The sequence below is a fragment of the Neoarius graeffei genome, chromosome 9 (genome assembly GCF_027579695.1).
Source record: "Neoarius graeffei isolate fNeoGra1 chromosome 9, fNeoGra1.pri, whole genome shotgun sequence".
Lineage (NCBI taxonomy): Eukaryota > Metazoa > Chordata > Actinopteri > Siluriformes > Ariidae > Neoarius > Neoarius graeffei.
This window is the reverse complement of record NC_083577.1, coordinates 8413122-8428872: the sequence shown is the minus strand read 5'-3', so window position 1 is coordinate 8428872 and position 15751 is coordinate 8413122. Positions and strand designations below refer to the sequence as shown.

At 41.1% G+C, this 15751-nt stretch overlaps 1 protein-coding gene across 3 annotated transcripts in view; it reads left to right on the top strand.

The window, feature by feature from the left end:
* Positions 1-15751, top strand: part of LOC132891447 (receptor tyrosine-protein kinase erbB-4-like) — a 962854-nt gene that overhangs the window by 773678 nt on the left and 173425 nt on the right. For all 3 annotated transcript variants that reach the window (XR_009655323.1, XR_009655322.1, XM_060928997.1), the window contains exons 13-14: positions 10579-10711; positions 14235-14328. Coding sequence is in view for 1 of the 3 variants with exons in the window: in XM_060928997.1 (XP_060784980.1) it covers positions 10579-10711; positions 14235-14328 (227 nt within the window). In the remaining 2 variants the exon portion in view is untranslated. The remainder of the gene's footprint in view (positions 1-10578; positions 10712-14234; positions 14329-15751) is intronic.

The window sequence follows — 15751 nt, the reverse complement described above, 5'->3', positions numbered from 1 at the left end:
AGGAATGCTTCTGCTTTGGTAATTACAGTCCTACTGATAGAGTGTGATGTCAGACACAACATCTCCTACATTCCTCCTAGTAGGAGTCTCAGAGTTTCCTAGTGAGTTTAAAAACTACATTTTCAAATTAGCTTTCATTAACATTGCTAATTATCACTATCTATCTAAAATACCACTGCATTAGCGACTATGCATGCTGACTTTAGCCTTCAATACTGTCTACAAAACTTATTCCTCTCTCATTAGCCATCCTGTGCCACGATCACATTATAGATTTGCCTTTCGTTCAGGTTCTTCACCTACAAGTGGTGTCACGAGTAAGCTGTGTTTATATTCATCTCGTTAACGCTTGCCTTGAGCAGAGAAGTTTTCAAGGCCTCGTCCATGTGGTTTTTTCACCTGATATTAAACAAGTGGCTGCATCTGTGTATCCTCAGTGTATATCTAATAGTGTGTTTTATATAGATTACTAAATAAGTTGGTTTTTTTTCAGATTAAATAGACTGATTAATTATATAAATTATGAATCATTATGGAATATCCTTGAGCTACATTTATTAAGGGTTGAATTAGACTCGGGTGAGTTTGTGACCAAGTCTAGATGCTTCACTGGAAGTAGACTGCGGAAACCTGTGAAAAAAAAAAAATCACACAAAACAAGTTATCATATGGTCTAAGTACGCTAAAACATCTGTTTACTCCCTTCAGCAGGAAACAATTCAGAGCTCATGATGTGCATTAGTGGTGTTATTGAGCCTTTCAGCTCATCATTTCTTCAGTCTCTTGTGTTGTCATTGAAGAAAACACTCTAGTGCACGTATCCATCATTTACTATCAGTCGAGACAGTCTAGATTCATTATTGGCCTACAGTGGCATTCCATCAATTATTTTAGTGTATGTATCTCCAAAACATAAATTCCAGCATGGATTATTGTGGATACACTGAGCTGTCAGACTATAGCGCTGGAGTTCTCACACAAGCCAAATATCTAGCAAGAAAAATGGGCTTAAATTGAAGGTCAGAATCGGGCATACCTGAGACACACCCCTGTTCCAGGCAAACTCCCCCATGTAACCTCTGAAGAGTCTGCAATTATGTCTAAGTGTCTTACAGGTAGTGCTTGAATGTTTGTGAACCCTTTAGAATTTTCTATATTTCTGCATAAATATGACCTAAAACATCATCAGATTTTCACACAAGTCCTAAAAGTAGATAAAGAGAACCCAGTTAAACAAATGAGACAAAAATATTATACTTGGTCATTTATTTATTGAGGAAAATGATCCAATATTACATATCTGTGAGTGGCAAAAGTATGTGAACCTCTAGGATTAGCAGTTAATTTGAAGGTGAAATTAGAGTCAGGTGTTTTCAATCAATGGGATGACAATCAGGTGTGAGTGGGCACCCTGTTTTATTTAAAGAACAGGGATCTATCAAAGTCTGATCTTCACAGCACATGTTTGTGGAAGTGTATCATGGCACGAACAAAGGAGATTTCTGAGGACCTCAGAAAAAGCATTGTTGATGCTCATCAGGCTGGAAAAGGTTACAAAACCATCTCTAAAGAGTTTGGACTCCACCAATCCACAGTCAGACAGATTGGGTACAGATGGAGGAAATTCAAGACCTTTGTTACCCTCCCCAGGAGTGGTCGACCGACAAAGATCACTCCAAGAGCAAGGCATGTAATAGTCGGCGAGGTCACAAAGGACCCCAGGGTAACTTCTAAGCAACTGAAGGCCTCTCTCACATTGGCGAATGTTAATGTTCATGAGTCCACCATCAGGAGAACACTGAACAACAATGGTGTGCATGACAGGGTTACAAGGAGAAAGCCACTGCTCTCCAAAAAGAGCATTGCTGCTCGTCTGCAGTTTGCTAAAGATCACGTAGACAAACCAGAAGGCTATTAGAAAAAATGTTTTGTGGACGGATGAGACCAAAATAGAACTTTTTGGTTTAAATGAGAAGCATTATGTTTGGAGAAAGGAAAACACTGCATTCCAGCATAAGAACCTTATCCCATCTGTGAAACATGGTGGTGGTAGTATCATGGTTTGGGCCTGTTTTGCTGCATCTGGGCCAAGATGGCTTGCCATCATTGATGGAACAATGAATTCTGAATTATACCAGCGAATTCTAAAGGAAAATGTCAGGACATCTGTCCATGAACTGAATCTCAAGAGAAGGTGGGTCATGCAGCAAGACAACAACCCTAAGCACACAAGTCGTTCTACCAAAAAATGGTTAAAGAAGAATAAAGTTAATGCTTTGGAATGGCCAAGTCAAAGTCCTGACCTTAATCCAACCGAAATGTTGTGGAAGGGCCAGAAGCGAGCAGTTCATGTGAGGAAACCCACCAACATCCCAGAGTTGAAGCTGTTCTGTACGGAGGAATGGGCTAAAATTCCTCCAAGCCGGTGTGCAGGACTGATCAACAATGACTGGAAACGTTTAGTTGCAGTTATTGCTGCACAAGGGGGTCACACCAGATACTGAAAGCAAAGGTTCACATACTTTTGCCACTCACAGATATGTAATATTGTATCATTTTCCTCAATAAATAAATGACCAAGTATAATATTTTTGTCTCATTTGTTTAACTGGGTTCTCTTTATCTACTTTTAGGACTTGTGTGAAAATCTGATGATGTTTTAGGTCATATTTATGCAGAAATATAGAAAATTCTAAAGGGTTCACAAACTTTCAAGCAGCATTGTAACTCTGATTAAATCCTGACTACACCCACTTTAGCATAAGTCCAGCTCTGATTTTCACATAGAGGACAATGTCTTTGTTGTCAGCAACTTTATATTTGAAGCTGTCAGGGTTTTTACCCCAGGACTGCAGTAGCGGTGTTGAGGAGACAGTCTTGTTTCCTCTTGGACCAGATGATTGTAACTCAGTCGGAAGACTCTCCTTGGCCTCTGTCTCCAGATGAGTGCACTTCACCATGCCTAGCAGGAGAACAAAGAGCCTCAGCGCCTTCCCCAGCTGGACGTGACCAGAGGCCAAGAGGATCAGAGGACTATGAAGAGTCATGCAGAGTCATCTGTCCTCCTTGTCTGTGGCACTTCTACTCTTGAAAAGTGCCAACCATGTAGCACACTCCGACTTGTGGCAAAGTTTTGTACAATTTTCCTAAAAATAAAAAGTGAAAGAGTGCACATGGGGGAGTGCACATGAAGCCCAGTTGCTTATTCCATCAGCAACAGTCCAATTACCCATTCTTTGCAAATGTCAAGTCATCCTGCAAACTATTGAATAAAATTAATTGCAGGGAACTGCCACAAAAGTTATTTTTTTTGACATTTCAGAGCTATGTGTCCTCCAGTGGAGCCCATAATCGCCAAAGAGAATTGCACTCCCTTCTCCACATCTTTGTTCTTTTTTTCAGCACAGAGTGATGTTTATGACTGTTTGCAAGGCTGAGAGGTTTTTGACTCTACTATTTCACCCCCTTTTCATCGTGCTGGATGTTATGATGCAACATGAATCATTATTTAAGACTGCATTTATAGTTGCAGGGGTCTCCAAACTTTGATGTTTGCTAAGCGAGTGTCTCTCTGCTTTCCACACCACTGGTCGGTTTTCAGTGCTTTCACAGAAATAGTGTTTACTCAGTTTGCAGTTAGAATGGAACCCTGGTGTGTTCTCAGTGTGATTCTTTAGGGAGGTGAGAACACAGGAATCAAATTTGGGTGCGGACCAAGAGTCCGAGAGAGGTGGCATCCAAGAGAGGTGGTTTTGGTAGTTTCGAGCTGCTAAAATGAGCCAAAGGACAGAGTTGTAATGTGTCAGAAATGCCATATGTTCTGGAAATGTTGGTTGCCAAAGAAAATGTGTCAGTAAACACTGAATGCAATAAGCAAAATGTTTTAAACTAGTAATTTCTATAAGTATTTATTTAATTTTCTTAGTGCTGCCTTGATGCTTTATATACTTTGGTGATTCTTCTACATGCATTTGCCGAAGTTTTGACCTCGGCCAAAGACAATAGTTGACTCTTCTATGATGTGCAAATCTTCAACCACAACAACTTTATATGTCTGGATATTTTTCCAAAACTATTAGAATTATATGCCTACATGTATATTCAAGAGGATTACTGGTACCTGTGAATGTGGATTGTGAACATGGAGTCATCGTATTTCTACATTGGCTATACTTTGTCACTATTGAACTTTACTGCCATCTACTGAGTTTTAACATGTGTGGCATTGTTGAGTTTAGGCATCCACTAAGGCCAAATGCTGTATTTTGCAACATTAGTGAAAGAGATCCTAACTTCATGGATCCTTTCTGTGACTCGGATCAGCTCCAAAATTGAATAGGTTCTTCCTTGGCCCATACTACGCCCTTCCACCAAGTTTCATGAAAATTGGATCGGTAGGTTTTGCATAATCCTGTTTACAGGCAGACAAACAAACAGCCAGATAAACAAACCACACCAAAAATATACCAATATACCTCTTGGCAGAGGTAACGAATCAAAATGATCAATTTTGCTCTGATTTGGTCTGAGTACACAGATTCCTGTGATAACTCCAAACAAGGAAGCTCACAGAAAGTGGATACAAATGTGTTAAGGTTTTAATCAAGTAATAGGAACAAAGAACTTGGAAAACACACAAGGTACACTACCGTTCAAAAGTTTGGGGTCACCCAGACAATTTTGTGTTTTCCATGAAAAGTCACACTTTTATTTACCACCATAAGTTGTAAAATGAATAGAAAATATAGTCAAGACATTTTTCTGGCCATTTTGAGCATTTAATCGACCCCACAAATGTGATGCTCCAGAAACTCAATCTGCTCAAAGGAAGGTCAGTTTTATAGCTTCTCTAAAGAGCTAAACTGTTTTCAGCTGTGCTGACATGATTGTACAAGGGTTTTCTAATCATCCATTAGCCTTCTGAGGCAATGAGCAAACGCATTGTACCATTAGAACACTGGAGTGAGAGTTGCTGGAAATGGGCCTCTATACACCGATGGAGATATTGCACCAAAAACCAGACATTTGCAGCTAGAATAGTCATTTACCACATTAGCAATGTATAGAGTGTATTTCTGATTAGTTTAAAGTGATCTTCATTGAAAAGAACAGTGCTTTTCTTTAAAAAATAAGGACATTTCAAAGTGACCCCAAACTTTTGAACGGTAGTGTAAGTAGGATAAACATGAAACAAGAACACGCAAAGACTTGGAACATAAACTAGAAGTATATAAAAGTGTGATTAGGTAATAACGAGTCGCATACACTCACCGGCTACTTTAATAGGAACTTGTTCTTGATTCTAAGATTCCTGTTCTTGGCTGCAGGAGTGGAACCCAATGGTCTTCTGCTGTTGCATGCTGAGATGCTTTTTTTGTTCACCACGGCTGTAAAGAGTGATTATATGAGTTACTGTATCCTTCCTGGCAAAAAAGTTTGAACCAATCTGTCCATTTTCCTCTGACCCTCTCTTATCAACAAGGCATTTGTTTCCACCCACAGAACTGTCGCCCACTGACTCTGTTTTTTTTGTTTGTTTTTCGTACCATTCTGTGTAACCTCTAGAGACTGTTGTGTGTGAAAACCCCAGGAGATCAGCAGTTTCTGAAATACTCAAACCAGTCCATCTGGCTCAAACCAACACCCATGCCACAGTGAAAGAAAGTCACACTTTGAGATCACACATTTTCCCATTCTGATGTTTGAACATTGTGAACATTAACTGAAGCTCTTGGTTTGCATCTGCATGATTTGATATATTGTGCTGCTGTTAAGGGATCGGCTGATTAGAGAACTGCAGAAAACAGCAGATGGACGTATGGGTGTTCCTAATAAAGTGCCCGGTGAGTGTATGAAATCCATCAAAACCAATGAAATAACAGAGAAGGAAAAAAAATCAATATAAAAGCATGTACAGAAGTTAGAACAAAACAGCACACTTAAGTAGCACTGTCCAAACAGAGAGGGGTATTTGTGACAGCGAATCGGTGTAAAACTGCTTTTAAACACTGAACCCAGAATCAGAGCTTGAAAGCCTCACAGCATTTTCTTGCATGGATTCCAAGCATTTTTCTCTTTCTCATAGACAAGTGCCTTTTGAGGTTAATCATTTCCATGTTGACAAGAAATCCTTATGCCCTAACTATTAATGTTTCACAAGAGCGGTGGCAGGCGTCAGAGGAAAATGTCATTCAGTAAAATGTCACTTAGCCGGAAAAATGGCTGTCATTCTGAGTCAGTGCTCAAATTATATTGAAACTCACAGGGTTCCTACCAGGGGGCAATGTCAGACCAAAAGATGATGGTCAATTACTGTAGCTGTGAGCTATTGATAGAAGAATGAAATAAATATTTCTGATTCTGTATCTACACAACACTTGGCGGTAGTGTTTGGATGAATGAGTGATGTGTGCTGTAATATATTAGTACCATTTCATTTTTCTCCAAATGTTCATATTTGATAGCAAATGTATATGGTTATTGTTTGCTAAAAGCAAGCAAACAATCAAAAATAATGATAATTCAGGCTACTCTAGATGCTTCTCCTTGATGAAAAGTCATTCATATCACTTCTGATTTGTGGGAGTAAAGAAATAGCCAGAGATATTGTGAATTATGGGTGTACTACTCCTGAAGATTTTTTTAGGTATCAATAAGAAATGACAGCCAAAATGTGTACAGATAACACTACAACTTTTTACATTGTTAAGTGATGTAGACTATAGCATTTCAGTTTTTCCACTATTTTCATTTTGACAGTAGACAGAAATTGTTTGCAAAGCAATTTTATTGTATATATTATGAAAATCTCTGTGTCACTTTTGTTTAAAATATAATGCCATTTTAGGGCCAGTCCAAAACAACCCCAAGAGCACCCCAGGTCCTCCACAACCACCCCATAATCACCTGAATACCTACCAAAACTACTTTGAGACCATCTCAGGCCCCTAGAGCCACCCCCAAATCACCTGAATTCCTACCCAGACTACCTCTAAATTATCCCAGGCTCCCTACAACCACCCCAGAATCACCTGAATACTTACCAAAACTACCCCAAGACCATCTCAGGCCCCTAGAGCTACCACAAAATTACCTGAATACCTGCCAAAACTACCTCAAGACCATTCTGCCCCCCCCACCACCACCACCACAAAATCACCTGAATACCTGCCAAAACTACCCCAAGACCTTTCCAGCCCCACTATAACCACCCCAAAATTACCTGAATACCCACCAAAACTACACCAAGACCACCCCCCATATCCACTCCAAAATCACCTGAATACCTGCCAAGACTACCCCAAGACCATTCTGCCCCCCATATCCACCACAAAATCACCTGAATACCTGCCAAGACTACTCCTAGATTATCCCAGTCCCCAAAATCACCTGAATAACTGCCAAAACTACCCCAAGACCATTCTGCCCCCACCCCATATCCATCACAAAATCACCTGAATACCTGCCAAGACTACCACTAGATTATCCCAGGCTCCCCACAACTACCCCAGAATCACCTACCGACCAACACTACTCCAAGACCATCTCAGGCTCCTAGAGCCACCCCCAAATCATCTGAATTTCTGCCCAGACTACCTCTAAATTATCCCAGACCCCCTACAACCACCCCAGAATCACCTGAATACTTACTAAAACTACCCCAAGACCATCTCAGGCCCCTAGAGCTACCACAAAATTACCTGAATACCTGCCAAAACTACCTCAAGACCACCCCCCCATATCCACTCCAGAATCACCTGAATACCTGCCAAGACTACCCCAAGACCATTCTGCCCCCCCATATACACCACAAAATCACCTGAATACCTGCCAAGACTATCCCTAGATTATCCCAGCCCCCAAAATAACCTGAATAACTGCCAAAACTACCCCAAGACCATTCTGCCCCCCCATCCACCACACAATCACCTGAATACCTGCCAAGACTACCACTAGATTATCCCAGGCTCCCCACAACTACCCCAGAATCACCTACCGACCAAAACTACTCCAAGACCATCTCAGGCCCCTAGAGCCACCCCAAAAATCACCTGGATACCTACCAAGATTACCCTTAGATTATTCAAGGCTCCCCACAACCACCCCAAAATCATCATGAATACCCACCAAAACCAATCCAAGACCACCCCAAAACCTCCAGAACCCCCCCAAATCAACCAAAGGCACCACTAAAACCAACCCAAGATCCCCATGGCCTCTCAAAAACCAACCTCAGACCTCCATCAAATTACTCCAAGACCACCAAAGACCACCCAAAAATCACAAGACCAGCCCAAAATTACTGCAAAACCAACCCAAGCTCCCCTTAAGCCACTTAAAGATGACCCCAAGACCAACCAAAATCACCTGAAGACCAACCAAAACCACCTGAACACTACCCAAAGAGCCCCTCAAAACCACCCCAAAAGCACTGCAAGCCCAATCCAAGGCCCCTTTGAGGCCACCACAAAACTCTACCAAGACTACACCAAACAACCCTAAGAACAATCGCCTAAAACCAGTCCAAAACCAAGCCAGAGAGCTTCTCAGGACCACTGGAAAATGACAAGAAAGCTTCTCCAAGACCACCAAAGTCCTCCCATAACAACCCAACCACCTCAAAACTACCTTTCTGTACAATGTTGGGGGAAATATCCATTTGTTTGAGATTTACACAGTGTATTAACTCCATACACCCCCAAATCATTATTTTCTCATTTCATTCTCTCCTCTGGTTCATTGTTGGAGAGGATTGCAGGTGTATGCTTCATGGAGAGAGAGAGGTGTCTCTAAAACGTCAGCAGTATTTTCACACAGCTGCTGTGTTCTTTTCCACAGTGGGGCTTCTGTCTGGACCTGTCTGTCCTTTCTGCCTCTCTCTCACACACACACACACACACACACACACACACACACACACACACACACACACACACACACACACACATATGCATTTCTCACTGAAATACAGCAGGCCGTATCAGCAAACTCTCAGCGAGTGTAAAATATGCATGATTACAGCAGGATTAGCAAACCCAGATGGCGTGCAATGAGCTCAGTCAAATTATAACAAAAGATCTTACGTTCCCATCTAATGCCTACTGACACCTGAAGGTACGATCAGAAATCACTTCCCTGCGTTCGCAGATGTGCAGGCTCTGAATGAGGAACTCACAGCACAATGTATTGATAAGCTGTGTTAACAAAGAGAACAGCAGTGAATTGATGAACTGATACACTTCAGGTTAATAAAAATACAGAATGGTCCAAATGTCCAGTATCATAGATGATTGCTTGCTTGCTTGCTTGCATGCTTGCTTGATTGATTGATTGATTGATTGATTGATTGATTGATTGATTGATTGATTGAAAATTTCATTGTCAAATTCAAATCATAATGTGTGTGGAACAAAATTTTCAGATACATTTTGGGTTTTCTCATCTAAATAATGCCTTCCTGTATTGTATGTATTTAACAGTTATTCCACTAAATCGAGTCGTACATGAGCTGATAGCCGATGAGGTGCATAGCACTGAGTTGTCTATAAGCCATGTACGATGAGATTGAGTGGAATAACTGTTTTATTACATCCATATTCACTGGATTTTAAGAAACAGAACATTTTTATTTTTATTTTTTGCAAATTTGATAAATAAAAACTTTATACAAAACATCCAACAAAATTATTTCCGCTTGGAATGTAAACAAACCGGCAAAATGACGTGAGCAATTTGTGAAAAATGCTGTAATAATAATTCTTGGGAAAAAAAAGATACATTCTTACCATCAAATACTTTTATTCCATATTTTGTTCTTCTTCTTCTTCTTTTGTGGTTGGCAAACCAACTTAAAGGTGCATTACCACCACCGAATGGGCTGGAGTGCGGAACAAGAGATATTAGGGGAAACAAACAAACCCTATATTCTTTTAACTATTTCTGTTTCTTTTATATACTTGATGACAATTTTCAGGGTTCTGTTTTTGAGTAGGTTTTTTTTTGTCCTTGGTTGGTTTAGCAACACAATCCAACCCTTTTCTTTTTCTCTACTCACGGTATATGAGCTGATATCCTAGTAGTAGAGTTTGCTCATATCCAGTGAATGTGGATAGAATAATAAGAAATAATCAGTACAGGCCATGGTGTTACAGGAAAATAATCAATGACCGAGTGGTGTGATGCGTTACTGTTCCCACCCTGAATTCGATTATTTTCCATTAACAGTCGCAAAAAACATCATCATAACAAATATTATATATTTTTATGTGTTTTTTATTAGTCTTGGATCATGTGGAGCATAGTTCATCCCAGTTCCTGTATAAGCTGTGATCATAGAAATGAAGAAACACTTTCATATAAACCTGTGCTTTAATATTCTCAGAGCTACGGTTCTAGAAAATTCATCAACATCAGAATCAGAATCCAGAATTCATCAGCACTGTAATATGAACCAGTATAAACTATTATTGTTAGTAACTGATGAGATAAACAGCTTTTCGTAGAAATCAGTAACCTGAAGCAGTTGTGTTTCTGTGTGCAACAGGAACCATGTTGTGTCATTTGTTTCCTTTTTTTCAGTTATGGACGACATGGTGTGCGACCCGTTGTGTTCGGATGCTGGGTGTTGGGGTCCGGGTCCGGATCAGTGTCTGTTCTGCCGCTTCTTCAGCAGGGGGCGCATGTGTGTCAAGTCCTGCAACCTGCACCATGGGTCAGCTAACACACTACACACACACAAACACATACACACCTTACCGGTACGACACTACACACACCTGTTGATGTTTAATTGTATCATTGTGTCTCATCCTCCAGCTTTTTAAAGGAACAGTCCACCGTACTTCCATAATGAAATATGCTCTTATCTGAATTGAGACGAGCTGCTCCGTACCGTTCCGAGCTTTGCGCGACCTCCCAGTCAGTCAGACGCAGTCAGACGCGCTGTCACTCCTGTTAGCAATGTAGCTAGGCTCAGCATGGCCAATGGTATTTTTTGGGGCTGTAGTTAGATGCGACCAAACTCTTCCGCGTTTTTCCTGTTTACATAGGTTTATATGACCAGTGATATGAAACAAGTTCAGTTACACAAATTGAAACGTAGCGATTTTCTATGCTATGGAAAGTCCGCACTATGATGACAGGCGTACTAACACCTTCTGCGCGCTTCGGCAGCGCATTGATACGGAGCTCAGAAAGGTAGAGGTAACCCAGCACAAGCAAGCAGCCATCCACTCCTGCAGCCATGCAAGCGACGCTGGTCACGCACCCGCTTGTCACACTGGGGGTGAAAAACGGTGACCGCGGAAAATTGGGGAAGGAATGCGAAGAATGCGAGAGTGTTTCCCAGCAGTGACCTTCTGGGGGAAATGTTTTCCCAGCAACAGCCTTGATCGAGGCCGGTGCTGTTCAGGGAGCCGAATGTTGATAAGATAGAGATTGTTTGGTCTTTCAAACAGACGCAGTCTTTACACGTCCACACCACTCATCCATATCTGTCCATTTCGTCCATTCTGTTCAATTCAATTCCATTTGGTCTCCAAAATACTTATTCCTTGCAAAGCCGAAAGCATCTCCTAGATGACAACCATGTTGTGGTTCAAGTTCTATAGCCACAGTCTGAGTGCCGACAGCTTTGCCCACCGCTTCAATCATATCGGGCAGCTTTGTGGGGCTTTGAATAGCTGTCACTGTTGTCTGATTTCCTCGATATACCAGGGCAATGCCTAATCCAATCAGCAAAAGTCTGGTAATCATGGTTCTGAATAGGTAGATATCTTCAATGTCCTCCACAGACGTTCCGGCAGGACAGGTGGGTTCCCCCGAACCCAGAAACTGTGTCAATTTCGTTAGGCGACCATAGCCTTTCATCTCCTCCAACTTACATTGGAACCGTTTCCATGGAGACACTTTTTAACGTACATTATTTCAGACGCCAAGCTGATCTAAAATGTGTTTATTTTATGAGAATGATACGTATTGAGGTAAATTTTCACGACACACTTAACCACCTTTGGAAACTTACCATTTTTTCCCCCTCACACATATTTCTTTAACCTTATGGTAGAGCCCTGCACTCCCGCGGGAGTCCCGCGGGACTCGCGGGACCTGCCGCAAAGCAGTGCGGCGTGGGACAAATTTTGAAAGCTCATTGCGGGCGTGGGCGGGACCAGAAGTGCACATATGCGCGCGCGGGCAGGAGCGGGAGTGCACATATGCGGCGCGGGCGGGAGCGGTGATAAGCTGCAGTCCCGCTAACTAAAAATGTGTTTGAAATAAAATTTATAAATTATTAATTTATGTCTATCATATATAATTTGTGCTGGATATTTTATTTGGCATTAATAAAAACATTTTAAGGTGCCTAAATTTGCAGAGAGAGTCAGATTGCTAGATTGAGTGAGGAATAGCATCTTAAATTTGCCATTGATCACCCTAACGGGAAATCCTTTGATCACTCTAATGACTCGCAGTTCACACCCAGCTAGCAAGAGAACCATGAGTGAAGTGATTTACTGCTTGCGTTAGTCTACAACTCTAATCAGAGAGACAGGTTACACAGTGACGGTAGGCTTGACTCAATGCTATCCCAGAAATCCTTCCTGTAATATGCAAATTTGGCTGTCCAATCAGAGGCGGTCAAATTTGCATATTACAGGAAGGATTTCTGGGATAGCATTGAGTCAAGCCTACCGTCACTGTGTAATCTGTCTCTCTGATTAGAGTTGTAGACTAACTCAAGCAGTAAATCAATTCACTTCTCTTACTAGCTCTGCTTTGCAATAAAAAAAAAAACACCATTGGTACAAAGCAAGCCCATTCACTTTTTTATGCTGATCAGAGAATTACGATGGTTTCTCATGTGATAAAAATGTGCGATTCGCGATTAAATATTTTAATCGCTTGACAGCACTAATTATTATTATTAGAAACACTATGTGCTGAATTCAGAAACAAGGTAAATAATAACAAACGTGAACATGAGCTGTAGATATTTATGCTCAAATCCACTCAAAGTAGGGGGCGGGGCACCATCACCCTGTGTCAAGACAAGAACTTTCCTGAGAAATAACGCGAACGTCTGCATCATGCGGGATTTGCGGGCGGGAGCGGGACAAAATATGGCAGGCGCGGGCGGGAGCGGGACTGAAAATCATAATTTTTTTGTGGGTGCGAGCGGGAGCGGGACTGAAAATCATAATTCTTTGCGGGCGCGGGCGGGAGCGGGACTGCACAATGCGGGCGCGGGCGGGAGCGGGACTGAAAAATCCGACCCGCGCAGACCTCTACCTTATGGCATCATATCCTGTCAAAACTTTCAGAAGTGTCCAAGTTGCCAAATGGTAACGTGAAGAATTGTACAACTTGGACATGGAATATTAATGTGCTCGCTTTGATACACTGATGTTGCTATAGTAACAGCTAATTCGCCATGTCCATGTACATGGACTTGAAAAAAGAAAACATATGTAGTCGTTAATATGGTGAAGCGAAAGTTGCAACATTACGACATCTTGGACATTCCACAACATTAAATTGATAAAATGTATGCACTCTGTTCTATAGTAAATAACATACTGTTACTTTGGGATGTTCTGTTATGGGAAAATAATCCACATTAGCGTAGCAGCAGTATTTCTGGTTTTATTTTGTACTTAAAATGCTGATTTGTAACTATAAGTCATCCTACTTAGCTCAGTGGTAACTAGCTTGGTAGCTAAAGCGGCAATCAAGATATTAGCTAGCTACCGTATAATTACGTATCAGATAGCTGATAATTATAGCTAGCTGTTTCGTTATTGTTACTGTGCAATTTTATAGTACCTTTTTCCTATTAGGATTGTGATTGGATGGTCAAATGAAAGCTAAACTCCGCCCCCATGAACCTGGAGACTCGCCTGGCAGTTGTGAAAACATCTCTTTGAGAGGCGTAACCTCTTCCCATGAGAGATTGCTCATGGGTTTCTCGGAGGCACAAAACTGATCTTTCGATTTGAGCATGTATTAAAGAGCTATTCACGACAGCACGTCAATAACTGATGGATTCTAGATGAGAGCTGAGATGAAGAATGTCGTTTTTATTGCTGTTTAAAGTGTGAAGTGTGTGTGAGGGTGTGTATACGCTCCTGTGTACACGCTGACAGTTAATGTGCACTTTGTCAAACATATTGCTCTGAAAGAAATACCAAGATGAATGAATATCTCTCTCTCTCTCTCTCTCTCTCTCTCTCTCTCAGGGAAGTGCGAGAGTTTGCGAATGGCTCCATGTGTGTGGAGTGTGACGCTCAGTGTGAGAGAGCTGAAGATGATGGTCTGACCTGCACTGGGCCGGTGAGTTACAGCTTAGTGCCTCCTTCCTGGGCTTAATTTTCATATACACCATTCAGCAATAATATTGCAACCAGGTGAAGTGAATTACACTGATTATTATACATACAGGACACTTTTTCGATGGAATAAAAACATGTTCTGTTCCCTTCTAGCAGGTTTCATTCATTTGGTTCGATAGCATGCAATATTGTGAGCATATTGCTTATCCGACGTGTATTACCACTCTATCCAATGGAAAATGAGCGTTCAATATTGTTACAATATTGCACATTGTCAGGACAACACGATGTCACACGTCGGAGACGTAAAACTTCTATGCTAGTGAGCGACTATGACGATTTGTAAACAAACATGGCCACCAGGTTTGCTTCATTAAAAACGGAAGATTTTGAGAGGATTTTGGCTGCCAGGTCGTGCCGTTGTGTGTAGCTGTCAATGTTAATTTTAAAAGTAACTAAGTACATTACACAAGGAAATGAATACGAGTGAAAAATACTGTGGCGAGCGTGCGTGGAAGAAGAGTCTGGAGACAGAAATCTTAGTTTCTCAGTTGTTAGCCTGTACTACTAGCTCGCAGTAGCACTGGCTTGACTGCACTAGCATTGGCCTTCGCTAACACTACTGCTAAATGCTACAAGTCAAGTCAAGTTTATTTGTATAGTTCTTTTAACAACAGACATCATCACAAAGCAGCTTTACAGAAAATTATAGACTTTAAACATGAACTAATTTGAAACCAATCTAATTGAGCCTACACTATGCTACACCAGCTGGAAGGTAACTGGACTGCTATGCTAACATCACCGAGTTGCGGGTAAGCTAGCGCTGGCCTTTGAGAATGCTGATATGAAGAGAGTGTGTATGAATAATAATAATAATAATAATAATAATATTGGCTGGCTTTTTTTTCATATTCTATCAGATAGATTCCATTCAGCTAGCATGGTATTGAACTTGTCTTCGACTTGAACTTCGCACAGGATAAGCGGTTACGGATAATGGATCTATATTTTATTCAACCCATACGTAATTAATGGATAACTTTCAAATGGTAGTGCGACCAGTTAAGCTTCACACTTTCTCAGTTTTATTTCTATCCCACTTTGCTTTGAATTTTAGACATTGTCACATTGTTACTGATGCGTGAAGTCGCTTTGGATTAGCACGTCTTCAAAATGCAATACATTTGAACGCTTAACAGAAATCCAGATGTAACTTTAGATCCCTAATGAACAATCCAGAGGTGACAATGAGACGATAAGAGGAAGACACTGTGAGAAACTCATCCTAGTACTGATACTGGTTTATAAATCATCTCGAGAAGAACAGCAGAAAGTGTGATGTCATTCCATGGAATACTACGACACTGCAATCCCACTATATCGAAGTCTTGCTACAAATCTTCGCATATAATTAAGTTTGT